General features: G+C 37.6%; 2 protein-coding genes across 2 annotated transcripts; one reads left to right on the top strand and one right to left on the bottom strand.

Annotated features, from left to right (window-relative positions):
• The first annotated feature begins 10,094 nt into the window (after positions 1–10,094).
• Positions 10,095–12,555, top strand: LOC103036320 (N-acetylneuraminic acid phosphatase). Its single transcript, XM_007258694.4, has 2 exons — positions 10,095–10,328; positions 11,464–12,555. Exons 1-2 carry the CDS (start codon positions 10,239–10,241, stop codon positions 12,160–12,162), a joined length of 789 nt encoding a protein of 262 aa, XP_007258756.3. The 5' UTR covers positions 10,095–10,238; the 3' UTR covers positions 12,163–12,555.
• Positions 12,556–13,724: 1,169 nt separating this feature from the next.
• Positions 13,725–24,537, bottom strand: polr1b (RNA polymerase I subunit B). Its single transcript, XM_007258693.4, has 15 exons — positions 24,305–24,537; positions 22,692–22,859; positions 22,351–22,497; positions 22,130–22,262; positions 21,892–22,028; positions 21,166–21,389; positions 20,167–20,338; positions 19,388–19,556; positions 18,898–19,179; positions 17,894–18,027; positions 17,529–17,699; positions 16,810–16,966; positions 15,847–16,043; positions 15,487–15,737; positions 13,725–14,957 (listed from the first exon to the last, which is right to left on the bottom strand). Exons 1-15 carry the CDS (start codon positions 24,479–24,481, stop codon positions 14,075–14,077), a joined length of 3,402 nt encoding a protein of 1,133 aa, XP_007258755.2. The 5' UTR covers positions 24,482–24,537; the 3' UTR covers positions 13,725–14,074.
• Between the last annotated feature and the right edge of the window lie 802 nt (positions 24,538–25,339).

Here is a 25,339-nt window from a genome sequence, read left to right as displayed (position 1 = left end):
GGTCAGGGAGTTCAGTGAGGATGATGCGCTCAGCTCATTGCACCACCCTTTGGAGAGCCCACTTATCCTGTTTGGTGTTGTGTCTAAACCAGGCTGTGAGGATTATTGTCATAAGAAAAGCAAAATAAACAAATAAACAAGGCTAGGATAACTAACTAACAAAAACTAAGAACACAAGAAATCTAATTGCTGAAAATATCTCTGTGATAAAGAAACCAAACAAACCTGACACGCAAACATAGTATAATAAGCACCAAAAGACTACACAAGGAAACACAGAAACAGAGGGGCTTAAATACATGGGGAGGGTGAGGAACACCTGGGACTGGTAAACGAGGGGGCGGGGTTACAAACAAGACACAAGGTGACAACACTAATGGCTAGGGCGGGGTTAGGGCAGAGACATGCCTGGGAGCAAAAGACAGGAAAACAGAAGAGGGCAGAAGCACATAGAACCAAAAGAGGAAAAAAACAAGACAGATACAGGCTGTGAAAATTATTTGTAAAAATATCTCTTTATGATGCTCTGCATGGTTAACAGGTTTTATAAGGCTCCTCATTACAGAGTGAATTAAGACCTCAAGCTGTCTTATAAGAAGTGATGTGACGTTTATTGAGAGCTTTTACCATTTCTGTATATTTTTGAACTTTAATAATAAGTTTTTACTTATTTACTCTTCAGCGCTTAGCTGAATAATGTTAATAATTTTATTTTATGTGCTATTTATTAGTTAACCAACTGGTGCATACAAACTTCCGATGAGTATTGAATGCAGCATAAAACAATATTCCAACAAAAGACAGTTTAGCTATAAGCTTCTTCTTACAGACACTAGCGTCTAATTCAGGGCAGCCCAGGTCACCTCTGTATTTGCCAAGTTAATGAGGAATAGCTGTGGGGGACCGTCTCTTCATTCTGACTCACAGCTGAATGGAAATATGGGTAAGGATCTGTCTGAGTAAACACATCTTATACACATTAATCAGCAATGCACTCATATACACACACGTTTTACAGCAGCATAAAACAGTACCCTGTAGGCAAGTTCTTTCCATATAATCCCCCACACCAGCACAACCTGCAGGCCAAAAACGTCTGTATCCTTGATGTAATCGTAATATATGAGGTAATCTGTTTTTCAGTTCTTTTACTTGTTGGAGTTGTAATTTTTCTTATATAGCTCATTGTAAATATGATATAAAAACACATCTTGGATTTGTTTAGACGAATTCCAGAAGAGTAATTATTTCAACAGGAATGACTTATTAGTGTCAGTTTTTAATAGTAAACATGTATATACTGTACATGTATGTACATGTTGGCAGTACCAGGCAAATAATAAAATTTGGATCTAGTAGCTGCCTTCCAAAGCCTGGGCTTTATTTGAGGTAGGACAGGTCCTGCATGCTTTTGTGCTGTTTTATGTCTTTTCTGGTCTTTCTGTCCTTTTTCTCTTTCTGCATGTTTTCCTCACCATGTGCTCTGGAGCACATTGCTCTGTTTTGTTTCTGCCTTCTCTCTGCCCTTGTCCTACCTTGTAATAAGAGTTCACACCTGTGTCTCAACTAAAACCCAGCCCTCTCGTTATCTTCTCCAGGTGTTCCTTGTCAATGTCTGTCCTAAACAGCAGACCTAGGTCTTTTTTGAGGTCTCTCCATTTCATAAATGTTAATGGTTTGACAAATTGTGAGAAATAAATAATAAAGCAATGCAACTGGCACCCGCTGCTACGCCAGGAGGCAGGCTATGCGAAGTCTATGTATATATGTCTAAGACATTATCATTACAATGGTGGCGGTATCTGGAGATTTACCTGCACTAAGATGTAAACAGTGGTTTTTAATGTGCACTTTTAAAGTTCATAATGCCTCGTTTGAAATGTCAGGGTTCTCCGGATTCTGTGGAGCCACTTTGAGCCTGGAAAGCAGTGTAAAAAGCGATTTATTGGGTCAAAATATGCCTTGAAGCGGTTGTAAATAGAGCTGGGCAAAAAGCACAAAATTACTGGATCTCAGAAAGCTGCGGGAGAACAGAGGTTTGCTATTTAACAAAGGTAAGTACTTTTTATCATGTTTTACTACACCCAAAGTCAATTTTACTTGTCCTGGATGGGGGGATCAAATATTAAGTAGCTACTTAATGTTCTTGCTGTAGTATGGAAATCAATGCCTGTTCAAACTCTTACACAGGTAAATAAGTACTGTGTGAGTTTTAACTAGAATTTATTACTATACTACAGTAATCTAGGCTACTGTATATGTGTTTATACACACCTTTTACTTCAGTGGCTTTGTCATTTGTCCTTGGGCAAGTTTTCCTGGTTCTGATGGCATCCTTTCTCAATGCATTCACACCCTCACACATGTGGAAAAGCTGATTCAGTGAGTGATACGTCTGTGTGCGCTTGTTTCTAATGATCAGTCTAGCCCTAAACAGCCTGAGGACCCTGAATCCTTCACTTGAGGCATTTACATAATGGAGAAAATAAGCAAGCAACAAAATACTACCTGTTACCTACCACTCCAGACAGACACATCATAGCTGAAAGACTAACCAGGACCCCCCTATTGGATTGGATTCACTATGATTCACTATAGTGTATAATTAGAGTAGCAAAATAAATCCACAGTATGTCAGCTAAATAGCAAACACAACAGAACTTCAAAAAAGACCTGTGAGACGATATGAGATGTTCGAACATATGGATTAGATTAAGAAGGGCAAAAGACAGAGGTAAGTTTAATTTGACTGCCATTCCATCCTCAGCTCCCAGGGCTACACACCAGTAATCACACACATATCTTCTGGCTACTGTTGTGGTTCAGTGGCTGGTCAGGCTAGCTCAGCTGGAACGGAGCTCCTGGGTCATGGGAGCAGGGCTGAGATGGGGGCTTTCTGGTCCTCTGCCAGCTCTCCCCAAGAGATCCGAGTTTTCTTCAAAGACATACACTCACTTTTCCCTTCCTGTTGGTGGGGTAGTGAACACAAGACTCATTCCATATTTATCCGGGCTCCCTTTGTCAGGACGGGGTCAGACGGTGCCTTTAGAGTGCGTGAATAGAGTATTTCATGATGAATGGACCACTAAAAATGTCCACAATGTGTTATTGGTGTGGTGTAGTGTAGTGGCTAACAATACTTTCTTCCCTGGGGCAAATGAAGGTTTGAGTTTCTGGTTGGGCAAGCACCAGAGTCCTTGAGTACCAGCAAGATTCCTAATGATGTCCTGCCATAATTTTTCCCATGCAGCTTGAATATTCTCGCACATTTCCTGCAGATTGTGTAGTAGGGGTGGAGTGTTTGTGTTCATAGCATGCCAAATAGCATCCCTCATTTTTTAAATTACAGATAGATCTGGCAATATGGCTGGTCATGTCATAGTGCTAGGAAATTACATTTTTCATATACTGCCATACCGCTAGAGGCGCTGCGAAGCACCACCAAAGAAGCATACTAGTACAGCTCACAAGCTTATGCTAGCCAGTTAACATAGCAAGCTAACACAATGGAGTAATGGTAGCTCAGCTCTGTGGGGTCAAATGCTCGTCTCGCTCTGTCCTGCCTAGAGAGAAATGAGAACAGCACTTTATTTGAAGAGCTGCTGCTGCTGTTCCACACTGTATAAGTGTTTTTTATCAGAGTAAAATAGAAAAACAGCAGTAAACAGCAATTGTTCAACAAAAACAATTCTGCAATCAATACACAGCTCCGAAAAAGTTTCTCGCATCCCCCAGACAAGCCCAGACACGGTCCTGGGTGCAGAATCATTTATTCAGCACAAGTGATGAAACTCCATAAAACTCTGGATACAAGGTGCAAAAAAGCTTCAAGAGCAGTAATGATAGCTCTGATTCAATATATTAATACTGTAGCCTGAGGAATCATTTTAATGCACACTGAATTGTAGTTATTTGTTAACTAGAGAAAAAATGGAATTGTATTATTGTGCAATTATTGTATAATTCTATTATATGTACTCCAGTAGAGCAAGTCTATAGAAAAGGCCAGTTATGTAAAAAATAAAATGATAATACAAATACTGTAATATACTGTGAAACCATCAAAATCTTGAAAAATACCATGATATACATTTTTGGTCATACCGCATCTGTGTCTTCAAGGCACTTTAATTCTTTAATGACACTTTTTTTTTATTCTTCCAACTGTTTAAATGTAAGGCATCTCACCATTGAGGCATAATTTACTTGTTAAGAATGCTACCAACATAACAGCACAAGTAAATATGTAATCATAAATTATTAGTTTGATATACTGGTAAAATCTTCAGTAGGCTTTTTAGATTCAATCAAGTAGTCTGACCATAAATATTTAACACGTCAAATGTGTCTCTTTCTATCCATATAACATTACAGATCTTGTCATGCACTATTCCTACAAGATAACAAATGTTGTTGCTGTTATATAATAAAGTTTTGGCTCGTTGGTTTATATTAAAATATACAGTATATCATACATAATGTAATGTTCAGGATTAAATTAATAAATTTTGATATAAAAGCTAAAATCACTAAGAACGTTCTGTCAAAACACTTTACCTTGAAAATTTATTAATCAAACCCACAACACACACACACACATACACACCTTACTGCTACAGCAGCCCTTACAACATACCTTTCCATTGTTGACCTTGAATGCCTTGAAAAGCCTCATGTGTCTCATTGAAAACCATACCATCTCTTAGAACATACTGTATATTTCAACCATGCAGCGCAATCATTTAATTGCTTAGCGACACAGGTTACAGCACGCACACACAACAAGCCAACAAGCGCACAGCAGGTGGACGAGACCCAACTGACAACTCAACCATGAAGAATAAAAGGAAAAACATTCTAATATTAGACTACATTAAAACATGACATGGTTTCATAAGGGCTGCTTCGCGAGTGCATGTTTTGGTTGAGCTCCTCTGAGCTACATATAGATAATCTAGTGGAAAGGAAGCTATCACTCAATCTAACATTGCATAACACATGGATATAGGTTGACGGCAGGCCAATCCTCATGCATTTATTTTTGTTTGTGTGTACGTGCAGGTTGCCAGTCGTTCTCCAGCCTTTGCAAACAGAATTAGTCTCGCCAAAGAGGAGCTGCATGCATTCCCTTGCGTGTGATAAACATCTCACATCTAAGCCTATGTGCAGTCTAGCTATTAGCAGAATGGATGTGTGACAAATATGGGTATCAGTAGGTGCGAAACTGCACATTTTATGTCACATGTTGTTTATTTGTATCACTACTCAATACATTATATTAACATTTGTTTTGGATAATTTCCATTTATGCATACACTAATTCCACCTGGAACAATTTATCGTATACAGTAAAAAATCCAACTTGTGAGTTGGTAAGGTTTTAGAGCTCTTTTTGGTGAGAATATTTAATTGCATTGGACATGTGGAAAAGTACTTTTAAAACATGCATTGTGCTGTGGTCTTGTTTCAAAGCAGAAGAATCTGGTGATTTTGCAAGAGTTCTGTTTTGCTCTCCTTTAGCTCACCAGCTCCCTTCAGTTCTGCCAAAAAAATGTGTGTGTAGTAGTCCAAATATTGACAATTTGATTGGAAATTATAGAGAGGAAAAAGTATTTTGGCATAGGCACCATCATCAGCCTAGGTGTTAACGTAAGGGTAACAAAGTATTTTAGTCTTTTGATAGAAATATTTTAAGCTTACATTTCTAATTAAGTATTGCTTTGGTTTAATAATGCATAAATTAGAAAACGAAGACTGCTAATTTATAGTAGACTGTGCTGTTCTGATATTTCTGTGTTTACGGTAGTTCTGTATCAGTTGGACAGTTGTTTAGGTAACCATAAAAAGCTGTTATACAGAGAAAAACTCCTGAGGAAACCTTCCAGACCACTGTGTTTTTAGAATTTATATATAAATAGATTTTCAGGAATGCAGAAGCACACAGATGCCATTGTTAGTAATATTTTATATGTGCATTTAATTCAACAAAAAAATATTAAGCACTGCTGCTTTAACAAGTAAAACGTTTAAATCACTATTTGTATTGAATTAATTTAACACAAAGCCTTAATAAAAATCTACGAGAAAACATTTGGGGATGTGGTGCCAAGTTATTTTAGTTGCTCAAGATAAACATTTTTGCAGTGTGCATGAAAGTAAAGTACACCTGGCCAATAAAAGTAAATAAAGTTTGTACTCTAAATCTGTGGTTAGAAGGTTGTGTGAGTTCTGCTGATTATATTTATTCTATTAATTTGATTCCTTATCTTATGGAGGTGTTATCTAAGGCATTTCAACATCATGTGACCCAGGAGCAGAGCCGTCTCTGAGGGAGGGCTGTGAGGAGTATCAAAAGATAGCATGTGATCGCTGCTCGACCACCCACCGAGATGAAAAGTGGAGGAAAAAACAGTGTCTGTCTGCAGACTGCACGGAAAGGGAATCCACTGTGTTTTCCACAGTTCCCTCATACTTTTGAGTACATAGCACATAGACTGTGACATTTTAAATGGAGAGTTTGACCAATTTTTTTTTCTCTTTTCTCAAACATTAGTTTAGTTCTGCATTGGACTTAAGAAGAATTGAACATCACTGTCATGAACAAATTTGGAACTTTATTTAAACTATCTAGCTGGCAATGAAAACTGGCACAGAAGTATTCAGAATAAAATTTAGTGCCATCACAGTATTGGCATTGGTTGTGAATGTCACATGTGGTTTACAGACAGGTAACTTTGGTCACACAGCAGGTAAAAGTGGCCCAAATTTGACTATTCCAATTTTGCCATTTACATTACAAGCCTCATAGATCAATTAAAACTTTTGCTCAGATTAAATATGAATATGTTGACGCTTCACACAGCTGACCCAAATATGTGAACTGTTCAGGTCACCTTAAAAAATAACTTAAAACTGCTAATAAATTGGATTTGGACACTTTACCAGCAGTTTAAACATAGTTTTTCTTTTGTCCAAAGTGTATAAGCTTTCATTAGTTATTAGCTCAGTAAGCCTCACATCTAAACTGCACTAAAGTTACCTAAATGAACTTAATTGACCTGGAGCAGTCAGAGTAAAGAGCAGAGCTCGTCTGCCTTCATTTGCTGCTGTCAGTCCCTCAGGCGATGGGCTGGTTGTTTTAGTAGCTGAAAGTAGACTAGCCAGCTCCCACACATCCCCTTTTTCCTGAAACAAAGATTTACACAGTCTTTCTAAAAAGTGACTGCACGATAAGTGACATTAATAAAATAGCTTACACAGGGCTTGGCATCCAGGCTATGAGCAGCATCCGCATGCGTGAGAAATGTCCCGAGTGCGATAGCGCTGCTTTTCACAACAGTATGCACTGACACATTTTTGCGTGTGAACCTTTGGCACCTGGCCCGGTGTGAAAGCATGCCAGCGGGCGAGGCTGAGCTTACATAACGGAGGATATGAGTCGCAGAGGGAAGAGCTGAATCAATAAGATTCAGCGGCTCTGCAGTGTCCTGCATCCTTCATCATTCAGTGTCTGAAACAACTACTGTGCCTGTGCATTTTTACAGTAAAATTTAATAAAAATGTACAATTCGGTAAAAGTGCTACAATCAGTTAAAAAATTAACTTCAGTTTTAGTAAACAATTCAATTTAAAATTTAAATACAGTGTAAATTTAATTTACGTAGTAAAATTAAGTCAAAATGTAAGAAGTTCAATTGCAATGTACATTTAAATGGAGAATAAAATTAATTTATATTGTAGAATTTTTAGGGAAATTTAGTTACAGAGCAAATTTATTTTTAAAATATTGTGTAAAATCAGTTAAATTGTGAAACTTAGTCCAAAAATAAACATCTGTTATGTTGTGAAACTTAGTTTGAATGTAAAATTCAATGTTATAAAATTCTAACTAAAATCACAGTATAAAATGTAAATGTAGTGTAAAATGTAAATGTACACTGAAATTCAGTTAAAATAAAATATTACAGTGTAAAAAATGCAATTAGAATGTAATTGTAGTTAAACTACATTACATTTTGAAATTCATTGTAGTGGGAAATTTAGTGTAAAATGTATTTAGAATGTGAATATAATGTGAGCATAATTTAAGTTAAAATGTAAAGTGTTAAATGTTAATTTCCAGTGACAAATTTATTTTCATTGTGAGTACAATTTAGTACCAGAAATTGTCACAATGTACAATTTAGTTACAGTATAAAAGTTGTTAGCATCATGGAATTTAATTTTAAATGTGAAATTTGACTAGAGTGAGTATCAGTTACTGTGTGAAATTCAGAAACAGTGAAACTTGGTTAGTGTAAATATCCGTGACAGTGTTAAAGTACAGAATTAAAAAGGGTTGGAAATATGCACAGATGACTGAAACTGTAACATGATTGTTGTTTAGTATTGTGCAGTTTATATGTATGTAATAAATCCAATAAGGGCAGGGCAGGATTATGAGGGATAAACAGGGCCTTGGTTGTGCATTCTGTTTCATTTAGTCCATTCTCCTCATTTTTTCCTCCTTCATACTACACCACACACACTTTCCAAGAATGCCCCTGTGCGTGTACTCTCAGGGAACATTCAGACCCTGTGCTATATGGAGCCTTGTGTTTAATGTAGTTCAGATGTGGCTAATTTATACTTTAGCTTTAAACTGGGAATTTTCTCAGGTAAAAGTCGAACAGTTTTGTCATGTAGAATTTAAAAATAGATAGCAGAAGAGATCTCTAGAGACAGCACGGAGAGTCTGGGGCTATGGAATTCATTTGGTGATGACTGGATTCCCTCTAGTGGTCAGTAACATGTAACAGAAATGTAGCAGATTAAATTCTAAAGCCATAAGATTAATAAAGCAATGAAGTTAAACCATGCATTATGTCAGTTTTCACTTTTTAATTAAGATTAATTTAAGAATTTGAGATAATCTTTAAAATAAATGAATAAATTATATCAGTTGACAACCATTAACAACTATATGAAACCTTAAACCAAGAACTGAGAACCAAGGTTTTCATGTAGCCTACGTAGTTTACTCTATTTCAGTTACTCTGGAAAGTCTTCTTGAATTCTAGCTCTGAAAGTGAACTTGCTTTTGATACCAAAGCTAACTTATATCTACCATACACTAGAGAACTTTGAAACTGCTAAACACAATTTAGCATTACTCTGCAAAATGCAAAGACTGAAAATCTTGCTGGGTTACCAAGAGCACTAATAGATTCCTTTTAAAAAAGGTTTCCAAATATATATATAGGTTTTCTCATTTAAATAGTGGAAATACAGCATGATGCTGAACTCTTCATTAGATATATGGTCTCGCTGTTGGTCCAGCAGACTAAGCTAAGCTGCAACTGTGATCTGAGGATCGCTGGTTTAAATCCCAGGTCTTGCTGCTTGCCATCAGCAGCCGGACTCTGAGACAGCAAAATTTACCATGCCAATTGGTAGATGGCATTCTCTCCCCACATCACTCCCAAAGTATGGTCAGTCAGCACAGGTGCCTGTCAGCTGGTGGATCAAAGCTGGGTCGCTGCGCTTTCCTCCAAGCACACTTTCTTCCTGGTGATGCTACATCAGTGGCAGTTTGAAAAGCGGTGGTGGCTTATTTCACAGGTATTGGAGGAGGCATGTGCTGTATTTACCTGCTAGTGTAGGAACTTGTTAGTGATAGAGTGAACCCTAGTGAGTTGGGTGGGTAAAATTGGCCTTCTAAATTGGGTAGAACGTGGGATAAAATTATAAATAAATTATAAAAAAAATAATAATAATAATAATAATAATGTATATAATAAGCTATAGTAAGTAAGCCTATTGTAATGTTTCTGTCAGTTTGGAAGTTATTAAATGCAGCATTTCTAAATACTGCTCTTCCTACAAATTACCTTTTGGGAAAAAAAAATATATTTTTTATTGTAAGTGCCTTCCTGAATGAGTGTAAATTATTGATTTCTCAGAGGGGGGAAATAGTTGATATATGGTTTTATTTTTTGGAAAAGCTAATTTAAAGCGAATCCTGTCTGACAAGCAGATGTTTTCATGCTGCGTGTCAGTGAAATACATCTCCCATGATGCCGAGCAGGAATTCCAGCCTGTAGCCTACAACTCCCACAATTCCACGCGGTCGGTGCACCCTGCTGACGTTGCCAGTAGCTGTTCTTGTAGTTGATGTTTTTGAAGGCTCTGTGTTTCTTATTCTCGCTCTAGTTAATTTAATGAGTAACAGACAGAAAGCGTGATATTGTAGATACAGCATGGCGGACTGCGGAATATCAGCGATACTGTTCGACCTGGATAACACGCTGGTTGATACAGCGGGAGCGGGGAAAGTAGCGTTTCAGGAGGTAATGAGTAAACTGACACTGGGCTATTTTAACTGTTAAGTGTTTATTTATGTAAGTCAGAAGCAGGGAGAACTCAGAAAGAACAGTTAACGCTTACATTAAGCCGCGAAAACACTTAATATAGCTTAACACGGTATATCTGGCCTTTATGATACGGCTGTAAATGGGCTTCTTCAGACTGAACCTGTCCCAAGTGTGCGCTAAGGATCATGGGATATGTAGTTAAATAGTCGCTGTAGCAGTCCTTAAAGAATAAACTTTAAGGTTGTTGGAAGCCACTTATCACAATCATTTTATACAGTAATTTTATAAACTAAGGCATCTTGATTATTCTTACGTTTTAATGTACGGTTACGTTTTTAGTACGGTTTAATTTTGTATTTTTTAATTCAATTTTAAATTATATATATATATATATATATTATAAATGGGATGTGCTAAGGAGAGGTATGGAACCGTTTGTTACAAACACACACACACAAAAATTAAATATTACTCCTAATAACATATAACAATAAATATTTTGCTTTCTGAGATCTGTTGGTATAACTTACTAAAATCAAATTTTACAAATCTTTACTTTTTCATGACATGCAGGATGTGCATGTGGGGCCTCTTGCATTGAATGTGAATGCGAGTCCTTGCTGGTCTTGAGTTCTTGCTATGAGCATGCTGGCCAGTGTTCATCCTTGCTCACAAGATAACACCTCACAACTTATACAGGTGTGGTCATTCCTGAGCAATCTCATGAAGTAACTTACATACTGATATCCTATGACTTCTGGCACGTCAGTGTATATACCCTTATCTTACTTTAGAATAACAAAAAATGTCATTCTATAAAAACTTACTACTGTTTACAAGCCAATATGTCAATTCATTATTTAAAGAATTCATTGAAACACAGGCTTCAACATGCCCCGCCTTCATCAGATCTGATGAAAAGCTTAAAAAACAGAATTGTATCCCATACTGTATGATAAGCAGGTGGTTTGAAGGATAATGAACTACAACTTCAATGAAATCAAGCAACAATGACTTTATGCATCCTACAACTTCCCATAGTCCCTGACAACATTAACAGTACTAATGAATGAATAACCTTGTTAATTACTGTCTGTTTTAATCTCCACAGGTTGGTAATCTGCTCAAGTGTAAACTGGACCATGCAAACATCAACGATATCTGTGTGCGATTTGGTAAAAAACTTCTCAAGGAATCGTTTAACCCTTCAGCAAGCCAAACCATAGACGAAGTTCGGATAAACCACTGGCAGGAGGCCCTCCAGGAAGCAGGTGTGGATGCTGGCCAAGATCTGGCCTTAGAATGTTACTACACTTGGAAGAACACGCGTCTCCAGACTCTGTCTTTACCTCCTGAATATTTGGCCTTGCTGAAAAAACTTAGAAGCTCCTACAAGTTGCTGTTGTTGACTAATGGCGACACCCAGACCCAGAGGGAGAAGGTTGAGGCAGTGGGGTGTGAGGAGCTATTCGATGCTGTGGTGGTGGGAGGAGAGCATGCTGAGCAAAAGCCAGCCACCTCCATTTTCATGCACTGCTTTGAGCTGCTGGGGGTGCAGCCGCATGAGTGCATCATGGTGGGAGACTCTTTAGATACAGACATTCAGGGTGGGATTAATGCAGGGGTCCGAGCAACAGTGTGGATTAACAAGAAAAATACGCCACCTCCACAGAATATCACTCCAGATTACAACATCCCCTGTGTACTGGACCTGCCTGACATTTTGGCTAATCTGAGATGTTATTTATTACATAAGGCTAACTCTCTTTTTAGTAGAGCATACCAATCAGAGATGTCACAGATACAGTGATTGGTAATTATCTTAAAGTTTCTATATAAAGGAATCAGAATGTATACATTTGCAGGGTTTTTACTTTGATAAACCATAGACATTTAATTCTCCAATTGATCATTTTTCTGTATTGAACCTGACATTTATTTATATGCACTTTGATGCAGGTTTTGTTTAAAGCCTCTTCTTCTGTTCAATAAAAATCCTTTCATTGCACATTAAAATGAATCAAGCTAATTAATAATCACCCCATTATAGTGTGGGTTGTACTGTATAAATATATTTTTAAATGTGTAAAAAACTGAATAAATCTTCTTTTATTAATGTGTAATTTATAAAAGCTATGTTGTCCAGTGTGTGCAATTGTAAACATAATTTTACTGGTTTTAAATAAACTATAAAAAAAACTGATGACATGATTCGACTTTTTCTTTCGACTGAATCTTTAGAAATCAGCTGCAACAGATCCTATAGGTTTTCTTTATAATAAAGCTTTCCAAATAGCTGGTTTTTAAATTGAGGCACATTACTTAAAGCAAGACTTGAGATTTCCTGCTTGTTGGCTTTTTCTTCAGGCAGGAAGTGGATTTTGTGCTTTGAGATATCTAAGTAGAACACAGTTACATGTATTTCTGGAGTTTTTGGAGAAATAAAACCAACAAGGAATGTGAAAAAATCATGAAAAGGTACTACATAATGTTGCTTTAAGATGGGCCTCTGAAAGCAAGCAGCCATTCTCATACAGAGGACATGTAGCTACAATCCTGCACAAACACACAGATAACACTGGGACCTCAAACAGTTTATGCAATATTTGTTATAGAACTGCTGTACTGACTCCTCCCTCTATATAAAGGGCCAATTTCTAAATATCAATATGATATGTTTATTGCTTGTAGTGAAATGTATATAGGTAAAGAATTCCTTGGTATACGTTTACTTATCAAAATCAAGTCTGAGGGATTTCTTTGCAGTTTTCATACAAATCTTTATCTTTAGTAATATTACACACACAGGAAACAGTTTCTCTGGGTTGTGCCACTTACCCCTGAATGAAAATACATAGAGAACCTGCAAATGTCACTTGTTTCATAAAAACACCCTTACTGAAATCTTTTTTCACTTTTCTGAACAGAAAGATTCTGAGGTCCAACATCTGGCCCTGAGACAGAATGTACGATCTCTAGCATTTGAACAGAGCTTTGAGTGACAGAAGTGGCTTTCAGAAGAATCTGGTTGCAGTAAGGACATCACAGTGCACATATGAGGTAGCTAAATCCACAACCAAGCCCTGAAAGTAAACTTCAGGAACCCTCATTGGCCAATAAAATTACTTTTAAGTTGTGTGTGTTCAGAAACACACGAAGATTAATTTGTAATCTTATGCCAGACAATAATACTTTAAAAAAAACTTAAAAAAACTTTAAATTATGGCTAAATTGGAAAATGATAAAATAAACATAACTGAAAATTATATATAGAAGGGATACAATCATTGCAAGCCTTCAGTTTAAGAACCATGTAACCATGGTTGACCATGATAACCCTAGTTTCCCATTCCAGTTTTTCTATTGTCATGATTTTAAGTAATGTATTTTAGGTTTTAATGGTATAACTGAGACAAAACACAAGTCAATGATAAAGCAGCCAGAAGAACATTAGGTTGAATGATCTGCAAAACAATACTGTGGAAATGACAGCAAGGGGCTCAAGAGTGGACTTTCAACCACCAGCAGCACTTTGCATAGAATAAGGTAAAAAGAAACGGCTCCTACAAACGTTGATATTATAAAAATATTTTTTTACATGGAAACAGATTTTTCAGCTTTCAAGGCAAGTCATTTAGTATGGAGGATTTTGGGGGAAACCAGCATAAGCTATACATATTTATACTGTATATTCTTTTTTTTTTTTTTAGTTTAGTTTACATTCACTTCACATCTAGCTTGATCTTGATGTTCATTGCTGCCAGTTCAGCCACAAAGTAGCGGAATACGTACGGAACCGACACATTCTCTATAGAGTCACTCTTCTTGCACAGCATGCAGATGGTATTGCGATGCCGTGTGGTTGACCAATGAGGCGGCGGCTTCTCCAGCAAGGGGGACAGCAGACTGCCACAGTCCATGCACACCTGAGCCACGGAGCGGTCCGAGCAGTTGAATAGCCGGTCATGTAGCAGGAAGGAGGAGCCGTGGGCCAGCAGAGCGTCTCGCTCCATCTCTCCAAAACGGATTCCACCCTGCACGTTCCTCCCTCCCACCGGCTGATTGGTCACTTTGTCCCTCGCTCCAGTGGTTCTCACCTGGAACTTGTCAGAGACCATGTGACGCAGCCGCTGGTAGTAAACCACGCCGATGAAGATGTCCGCCTCCAGCTCCATGCCACTGAGACCAGAGTAGAGCCGCTCTGTGCCATAGTAATTATAGCCCGCCGCTTTGAGCATATCACCAAAATGCTCCAGGGCGGAGTTCTCCTCCGAGAACGTGAAGGGCGTGGCATCATGGCACAAGCCGTGGAGGGCTGCCGATTTCCCTGCCATGCTCTCGATCAGCATACCGATGGTCATACGAGAAGGGAAGCCGTGTGGGTTGAAGAGGATATCGGGGGTCATGCCGCTCTCAGTAAACGGCATGTCCTCTGCCGGCCACAGGCGGCTCAGAATGCCCTTCTGACCGTGCCTGCTGGCAAACTTGTCTCCGATCGTGGGGTTACGCGGGATTCGCATTGTAATGCAAACTCGCTTGAAGCGACCTGTGCCTGTATCATTACTGCACACTTTGATGTTGTCCACCACACAGGTCTCCTGACTCCTGAAGAAGAAGCAGAAAAATACATGCAGTTAGCCAGATAATGTGAAGTCAAAGGGTCCACCTTAATTTGTTGTTGCATGTCCTGTAATGAGATTATTGTGCTTGCTTACATTTTGATGGCGGTACTGAAGCTATATTTTGCGCAGCCCTACTTGGTAGTCACGTCTCTAATTAGTCAAACTGGAATCTGTTCGCTGTGTATGACGGAATATGCAAATTCCTTTGTTACACAGCAAACATTATAATTTATGTTTTAGTTTTACTGAGAGAGATTTTGGTAATTGAATACGTCTTGGTGAGATGCAAAGTGCTCGATCACCTCCTGAAGTAGTTTGAGTGATCAGAAATGTATTTTTATCCAGGTATTATCCTTGTATTTTTATTCAGATTTAATCCTCAAACTCTAGTGATCATTTGTAAACATCTTTTTCTGTTGGTCAGTTTTCATTTAAGAATATCAACATTCTACCTAAAAGCTATGATATATATTATAACTGTTTTAAAAATCTTGTAAATCTTGGTGACTTACTTGTAGAAGCTGACGTGGCTCTGGCCTGTGTTGAGGTTGACATAGCTGTAATACGGGTCTCCATAATTCAGCACTGTTCCTATAGCAGGGAGTCCGTCTACGTCCAGCTTGGTTCCCACTTTAGGGTCACCCGGTTTAGTTCCAAACACCACGCTGTCCTCACCTTTGGCCTTCTCTGATAGGTCAATTACCTCAGTCTTATAGACAGAGCCATGGGCAAAGCCACGCTCCCAAGATGACTTGTTCACAATCTAGCAAAAAAAAAAAAAAAAACATGAATACAGAGTTTGAGAGAAGCTCACTGATGAAATAAAATTCCTAAAAAGAATCATTACTTTAGGTTTTGTCAGTATAACTTACCATGGCATCCTCCATATCATAGCCTGTATACGAGATCACTGCCACTACAGCATTGGTGCCAATGGGGTAGTTGTCAATGTTATAGTGGTCATACATCACCGGCCGAACCAGAGGACTCTGAGGGGTCTGTAGACGATACAGCTTATTATCAGAGCGGTCCTGGTAGGAGTGCAGAGGAAAACCCATAGTCTGTTTACCTGTAGAAGTGAACAACAAAAAAAAAACAGTCATTAAGAAAACTGAATGTATAATTATCAGGCATAAACTTTTGTAAGATATATACCAATCAAGCATACCATAATGACCCCTTCTTGTTTACACACCCATTGTCTATTTTCTATTTAGCTCCACCAAAGGTAGTCCTGTGTCTGTTTCTCTGCAAATGTTTGCAGTTCTTTTCACCTTGTTCTTTAAATGTTCAGAACTCCACAGCACCACCAAAGAGCAGCTATTATTTGGGTGGTTGGTCATTCTCAGCACTGCAGTGACACTAGCACGGTGCTGGTGTGTTAATGTGTGTTGTGCTGACATGAGTGGATCAGACACAGCAGTGCTGCTGGAGTTTTTAAACACCTCAGTGTCAATGCTAATGTCTGTGGATATTTTGCATTGAATTTATGAACTCTTTGACTTAAAGGTAGACAAACATCCACTGTGGGTTCAGAACGAAACAAACCGTGAGACCAGTTGAAGCTCTGCAGCTAACAGAGTAGTTCATGAAGTATGGTTTGCTGAACTGCTGGTGTTTAGACAATTGCTTTAGTTTGCCCTCTACCTCTACCCTCCTATACCACTACCCTTCTCGCTCTACCTCTACCTTCCTCTGAATCTGGGACTGAATATATAACACGAGTGCCCAGTACAGGTATGAGTACTTTTGCATGGTATTTGGCCTGATACAAATACCAGTATCAGTATTCATGCATCAATATTCAGAACTAAAACCACACAAAGCAGACTTACCCATCTGGCACTGGTACATGTTCCTGGGACTCTGGTTATGGTCGGAGAAGGGGATAAAGCTGGCCACCACACTCAGCATGCTGTGAGGGAAGAGCTCCTGGTGTGTGGTCACACCTTCCTCAATCTCATCTTCAAATATCCCTACGTTAAGGTACAGCTGAGCAGAGACACAAAACACAGATACTTCACTGTTATGCAAACATGAAAAAATAAAATAAAATCACTTATATGCAATTGAGTATGGTAGCTTTAATAATAAATCAAAATATTTGGAATGCCTCAAACTTATAAAGCTTAACTGCACCTTACCATTATCACTAGACACCAAGTGACATTAAGTGAAGCCAGCCAGCATGTTACCACGAAAACATGGTTATGTTAATGACTTATCATACAATATATAGACATGAAACTTAATCATTTTCTATGTCTGAATATTCTTAATTAGCAAAAGTTACTCCATTATTATTGAAAATTACATTATTATTCTATATCAGTAGCATAACATGAAAATCACTTGTTTCACACAATGTTTTTGCACAATTATCTCTAGGACGATATAGCGTCCAATACAGTGTCCAGTTTTCTTAATGTCAGCTAACAGACATCCACAATGGCAAGCCACCTGCTATCTCCTCTTTACCCACCAAGACAGGGTGACGGACAATTCTGGGACAATTTCTGTGACTCCCTGACAGAGGTGTTATTGAGCATCTCACCTGTTCAAAAGTTCCAATCAGTTCCTGTTTGCCCAGAGCGAGATTGCGGACAGGCCGCATCATGCGACACGGTGTGGTGAAGAGGAAGAGGCCTGGGTACAAGCTGGCTTTACCCGTCTGTGGAACCAGAACGATCTCAGTCCACGGAGGCATCCTCTTCTCCTTCAGAACCTATGATGAAGAGGTGGTTAGTGACACAGATGGCAAAGGAAACACCACAGGGGAACAGTCACATTGGTTTAACAAAAATAAATTAAATGTACGATCACCTTTATATACACATGAACTATATAATAGCAAAATAAAATGTTTTAAAATCACCTTTAGCAACTAGAATAAAAGCCCTTCTTATAAACCTCACTGACCTTGAACCTGCGCAGAGACTCAACCAGAGAGGGTGCAAGATCTTTCTCCACCCAGCCGATCATGGCCCCATCCAGTACCACAGGATAGCAGCAGGAGTAGGGCTGACTGGGAGTGCTCTCCACTGGAGTCACACCTGGTAAGGAAAAATAATAAATATTTTTTAAATTCTTTAGTCTTAAATGAGTGTCTTACACATATAAATATATATATATAAACAGAAATAAATAAATACAAATTAATTCAATGTGGACAAACATATCATTCATAATATTCTAAAGAACAATGATGGTATTCTAAATTTGTGTGACAAATAATTGTCAAAATGTCTGTCAAATAACTAAAATATAACAAAATATTGTTTTAACTCAAAAGTAATTTCTGTGTACTGGCATGTGCATTTTTATTATTTGGTATAAAGATGATACATTCACATATATAGTAATGGAGTACACTTTGCAATAAATATTACTGATTTAGGTCTTAACCGATCCAGTTTTCCCCAAAAGTAAAAAATAAATATAAATAAACATATGAATAAGCCCTGATATCCTACATCCAGTCAAGAATGAGCTTGGGTAAAAAACTGCCAAAAGTTATTATAAAAAAATATTTTTGTACTTTCATACTATTTTCGTAGTAATTTCCCTTTAAACTGTCTGTCACCAGTAGCCCTGTCACAATAATTACATTAACAACTTGACAAAACCTTTTTTTTATATATATATTTTTTTTCTGACCTCAATATTGTCCATTATGTTTTTCTTATTAAGCAGAGCCCATTAATGTGAAGGAGCTGGTATGTTGACTTTTTAAAAACTGTAGTTTCATTTTATTCATATCAAAATATATATAGCAAAATATGCTTTATTATTATGCAATTATGTAACCATTATATCAGTAGCCTACAATGATCATAAAATGACAATCATTCTAGGACAATACACCGTCCAAACAAACCAAAAACTGTCATTGTGACAAGCCTACTCATCACACTCTTGCTTACCCAGAGAGCAGAGCAGGGCAGGCAGAGTGCTGGTGGAGGAAGTTGGGGCCACAATCTCACAGTGGGTGGTCATATGGTTCATCAAGCCGCATGGCGTTCCATCAGGAGTGTGCACAGGGCAGAGGAAGCCCCAGGACTCCGGTAGCAGCTTTCGCACTGTTGTAGTTCTCATCTTAGCGAAGGCTGCTCCTCTGTGCACACAGCGGAAGTGAGACAAATAGCGAATGAAATTCAGCTTGTCAGCCACCACACACAGACCACTGTCCTGAAGCATTCCCAAACCTGAGAGACAAAAGAGAGAGAGTGAGAGAATTTAACCCCTTAAATTCAATTCTATAAAATCAGTCTAACACCGTTTCCATATAATTTATAAGGAACAGCATTTCTTTGTCCATTTATTTTAAATGTATTCGTAATTTTTGGGTATCCCAAGAGTAGTAGACTAATGTCAGCCTGTAACTAAAAATAGGAAACCTTCGGCTTTCTGTACCTGTCTTGGAAATGATATTGCCTGTAGCCAGCATGTACTCAAAGGCTCTGGTGATGTCTGTGCCCAGGTTGAAGATCCTGGTCAGGTTTTCTGCAGTGATTCCTGCAACTCTTTGGCTCCTTTTATCTAAAGCAAGCTTCACAGACACCAGCCAGCCAGTCATTTTTTCCTAAAAAACATTAATAGAAAAAAAGTACATTACTAAAACACTGATTCATTAGCATCATGACAAAGAAAGAAAAAAAAAAAAGAAAAAGCATTGAATGCGCTATGAAAGATGGTGCTATTGTCCCATCACACATTCATGCATTCTTTGAAATCTGTATTCTCCAAAATATATATTACAAATAAACTCCTAAACATAAACTAAAATATTATAATAATAAAGAAATAATAAAACTTACATCTACATATGTATATGCAAACTGCTTTAATGAAAACCTTTGCATACACTACCCCTAATTCTCACTAAACATCACTAAAAAAATCAATTACGCAAACAGCTAAACACTTTACTATTTATCACAATAATAAAAAAATGAAACTTCATAAATTGCAGTAAATGCAATAATATATTGTGCATTGAATACACTGTATCTCAATTTTTGTCATTACAATGTTTCGACATAATCTAAATCTGGCGGTTATAAGGCTCCAACATGAAATTATAACATCTTCATGCATTGTCTTCCATTAACAATTGAGGTTAAGGTCTTTATTAATACAATATGTTCTTGTATAGCAAAAACAAAAATACCAATAAAATGTAATATTTTTACCTTCAGGAACATGAGGAAGAGCTGTCCAGGTGTAAGAACCTCCTGACACATCAGACTGTCCGGGTTCTCCTCCTGACACTCCTGCTTTGCAAAGGCAAACAGCTTCCGCGTCATTAGACAAAGATTGTAGAACTTCTCACTGTCTGACTTCAGGTGAATACACAGACACTCGCTGTAGATAAAGGAAAACATTTACAGACATTTTACACACAATTCTGACCCAAAACCAAACGTCCAACGGCCAAAGCGTCACGTATTACCCAGGAAGCTTATTTATATTCAACTCTGGAAAACATTAAAAGACCACTTCAATTTCTGAATCAGTTTCTCTGACTTTGCTATTTATAAGTAGATGTTTAAGTAAAATGAACAATGTTGTTTTATTCTATAAACTACTGACAACATTTCTCCCAAATTCCAAATAAAACATATATAGTTTATTTGCAGAAAATGAGAAATGGCTGGAAAAAAAAAAAAAAAAAGATGCGGAGCTTTCAGACCTCAAATAATGCAAAGAAAACAAGTTCATGTTCATAATGTTTAAAAAGTTCAGAAATCAATATTTGGTGGAATAACTTTTAAACTTTAATCCCAGTTTTCATGCATCTTGGCATGTTCTCCTCCACCAGTCTTACACACTGCTTTTTCAAAGAAAAAGTGGTCTCTTTTTTTTCCAGAGGTGTAACTGATATACACTGGTAGTCCAATAAATACAGTATGTCCAGATGCCCCTTTATAGTTCATACTTTTGTGTAGCTGTTTTTGGAAGGGTTCTAACAACAAGATAATGTAAGTAAATGAAAGAATGTGCTGAGTTGGAGCCTGGAGGCATGTGGATAGTTTATTATTTATTTATTATTATTGTTTATTATAAATTTAGATTTTTTTAAATATAACAATATGAAATATAATAAAGCATTTTAATGAAGTTCTTCGATTGCCAGTGTGGAATGTACACTGTCTACATGATGTTAGGACTGACTCCACATGAGCACTTACTCTAGAAGGAATTTAGCACACTGCTCGTTCGTGTACCACTCTGGCAAGTGGAGTTTGACCCGGAAACGCTCGCCCAGATAGTTCAGCACCTTCGCTCGGGTGGTGCAGCCCTCTTCCATCACCAAGCGCAGCATCTCAGACACACAGCTCTTATAGAAGGAGTTCTCCTCTTTGCCTTTTATCAACTCCTGATAGATCTGGTAGTCTGAAAAGTCCACCAGGGCCTAAGATCCACAGACGACAAAATAATAAATTATTAAAAACACATACTTTACTTTTTATACAAGACTAACATTCATAACAATAACAATTTACTAACATTTATATTGGAAAACCTTTTTAATTATCCTGCATGACACAATATTAATAACATTAATTGTATATACGAGACTGGAGTATAATAAATGATACTGGCAGATATCATCTGTCATGAAAAATACAATGTTAACAATGTGAATTTGAATTTGTATCAGTACTTTTATGACACGGCACATCGTCTATGTGTCTATTGCGCATGCCACATTTCAGTGACAATGCAGAAATTATATATTTTGCAGCCCTAATCTCATAATCATAAACTTAAACATAAACCATGATCATAAAACTGACCTAATTACAAGAGGCAATGATCATATTTACACAAGGAATCTGAGCAGTTTTGAAGAAAAACAAACATTAATTGAATTATTAAAATGTTAGAGGCCCTAGAGCTTAGCTATCATTTACCTTAAGAGCAAAACCAAGCGGAAGGAAGAAGAGCTCTTTGTGATAAATGAAGTTAAGCATGATCGTTCCATTGTCCAGGTAGTGAAGGTTCATGTTAATGGCTGTGTGCTCATCCTTCACACAGTGCACTGCAATACCTGAGAACACAGAACCCAGATTAGAAATTCAAGTAATAAACCAGCTTATTCTCCAGCCTCAGCTTGATCAATTTATTGAAATGTTATTAAAGAGCACCTACCGTATTGCGTGTATCCCTGCCCTCTGCTTTTAAACTTGGGTCTTGACAAAGCAATGGGAAAGTTTCTCCTTGGCATGATGAGCATTCGGATTACTTTCTCAATACCATTCACTATAAAATAGCCTCCCATTTCCTGCAGAACATCAAAAAGTTGATTAAATATACATTGTATTAATGTATTATTTTTTCTGTGGTTGGCAGATTTCAGAATTGTCTTGTACCTCTGCCTCTTCATGATGCTCGATAAGCTCTTTTGGGGAGAGGCCATGGAGGTTGCATAGCTTAGACTTCACCATGATGGGCACCTGGCCCAAAGACTGCTTTATAATTCCTTTAGGGACTCCATTCACTGACCAGCTGACGTCTGCCTACAAAGAAAAACAGAAAGGTGAGAAACAAGACATCATGTGGAGTCATGTGCTGAAATTCAATAATAAGTCATACTATAGCTGTTCAGCATACAATGTATTATTAAGGACAGTTTCGAAATATTTTAATGTCACTATTTACTGGATGTCCACCAAGAGTTAAAGTACAGAACAATGCAGGAAATTAAACCTACCACCAGTTTGCCTCTGTATGTACACCTCCTTCCTCTACATTCTGCAGGAAAGACACGAAGATCCTTACAGATCCCTCCTTTGGCTACAGTAGGATTGTGCACGGTGGCCTCCACAAACGCCAGGCTGATCCTGTCCCCCTTGTGCATGAACTCCATAGGAGGAATTGCCTGAGAATAAAGGAAATGAGGTATCCAGCATTTATTTGGCTCAGTACATGCAGCATTAAAACAACAGCCTTTTTAGATCCTGTCCAGACAACACCACCAAAACACACTGTACGTGACTGCTCAGTTACACTGTTATGCACAGTAAACCTGCTAGCTCAATAACAGAGAGTAATATTCAGACAGTAACTAATTTACTGCAACCAGATGTTAATCAGACTGGCATCCCCACCATACTAAAATGTGAACAATTCCAAACAACTACTGTCCTTCAATGTTTTTCTTTATTGAATGTATTTTGTACATTGTACAATAATATTAAAGACTTCAAAATATTTAAGGGACACACATGGAATTATGTAGCTTGTTGGTAAATTAAAAAGTTTTTTGTCTGCTACAATCCCCTTCCCCTAACCTAAACCCAACTAAGATGGGTGATTTGGGATGAGCTGGAGCTTCACAGTGTAAATGAAAAGCAGCAACTAATGTTCAGCACCTCCAGGAACTCCTTCAAGACAATGAAGAAACTATTCTAGGTAACTCTACTTCACAAAGACAGATTAAATTACCAAGAGTGTGCAGATCTGTCCTCAAAGCTAAATGTGACTACTTAGAAAAAATAACCCATAAGAATCAAGATACATTTCTAAATATTGATATCAATTTCAAAATCAGATGAATTCAGTGAGCAGTTAATGTTTTGGTTTCTTATTGCAGAGAAATGACTGTAAATATTTTAAGGTTAAAATCATGACGTAACATAAATAACAACAACATTTTCCTAAGAAAACAGACTAGTAGTAGTTATATGGGGCGTAAAACTTTCCTTAAAGGTTAACAAAAAAAATTCTGTACAAATTCTGTAAATGAATGTCCAGTATACAGTATATGTCACTTAGGGGTTTCATGAGTTAAAGTAAAGAAGAGAATGCTGTAAGAAAAAATTACACAGCTTACACAGCTTTTAAAGGATCTGTGACACATGTCACCATTGGCTCTTTTGGGCCAATATATATATATATATATATATATATATATATATATATATATATATATATATATATATATATATATATGTTTTATATATTATTATTATACAGGTTCTGTTTATAATGGTACTGCCATTCCTTTTCAATCCACCCATCACAAATGCACTATTGTCTTTTGTTCATGAATGTGAAAGAAAGAATCTGTGAGCTTGTTGTATTGTACCTATAGTGTCTCTGTACATATGCAGTATTGACAATAAAACTGCTTGACATGACTTGACATTTTAATGCCTAAAATGATAAATTCACAACGTAAAAAAATCATAAAACTAAGAAAACGCAGTGAAGGAGAAGAGGTATGTGCAGACTTTTGACTGGTACTGTATACACTGGTTTAATACAGGGAGAATAACAACAGGGGTGGCCCAGCTCCACGTGAGCACAGTGTGCTGAACCTACCTGAACCACTTGGGCCAGTCCATCACTGAGCGCCTGGTCGAAGGAGTCGATGTGCGCTTTGACCAGATCCTGCACGGCCGCCTGCTGCTGCTCCTTCGGGAGCCCGTAGCCGGGCTGTGTGAGAGGTTTGAGGCTGGGCGCAGCGGGTAAACTGCTCCACTTCGTGCTGTAGTCCATGCTGTCTCCTCCTCACGTGGGTCTGCTGCACAGGAACCCGGGCTGTTCACGCTGATCCGGTAACAGAGGCTACTGCTGCTGGTGCGTTTCAAAATAAAAGTCCTTGTTTTGTGTTGTATTAGAAAATATGTTATTATTTCAATATGAAAAGTATTAATAATTTAGCTTTAAGCTCCACATATCCCCATTTATTGTTTGACTCACTCTGGAGCTCATTCTAAATAAACAGAAATGTTTATGTGAGTATTTAACTCTCTATTATTATTTGACATTATCTGCTAACAAGGGTTACAGCGTTTTCAAAATAAAAGTCCCTAAAAATTCTATGATAGCTTTTCTGTATAAAAAGTATTAATCCTTTATATTTTTAACATGAAGCTCGGGAGATCACTCGGGACCGCCTTCTAACTCAAAATACATGTTTACGTAAGTATTCTCCTCTCTATTATTATTAGGGATTCACTGGTAACACGGGCTGTTGCGTTTCAAAATAAAAGTCCCCAAGCTGAATACGGAGAGGCTTCGATCGGATCTTCTTACACCCACTCCAGGTAAAGGTGTGTGTTTTAGTTAGGTAACTGGACTAAAGTAGGTAGAAGTACATTTCCAAAAGCGTACAGTAAGATTACAGTAAACAGCTGCATATCATTTATTTGTATGGCACTTTTATAGCAGCACAAGTGCAGCAGAAAAAGAACTGTAAAATAGAACTGAAAAAGTTGAAAAAACAACAACTGTTTAGGTATAAGTTATACGTCTGAATCGCATTGAATCCTGACTTGATGGCTTGCTGCCTGCACTAGACTAGGTGTAGTGATGAAGTTTTTGTGTCTGAATCAAAAGTCAAAAAAGAGTCCT

Source organism: Astyanax mexicanus, chromosome 7 (genome assembly GCF_023375975.1).
Source record: "Astyanax mexicanus isolate ESR-SI-001 chromosome 7, AstMex3_surface, whole genome shotgun sequence".
In the NCBI taxonomy this organism is placed as follows: domain Eukaryota; kingdom Metazoa; phylum Chordata; class Actinopteri; order Characiformes; family Acestrorhamphidae; genus Astyanax; species Astyanax mexicanus.
This window is presented reverse-complemented; position numbering and strand designations above follow the sequence as displayed.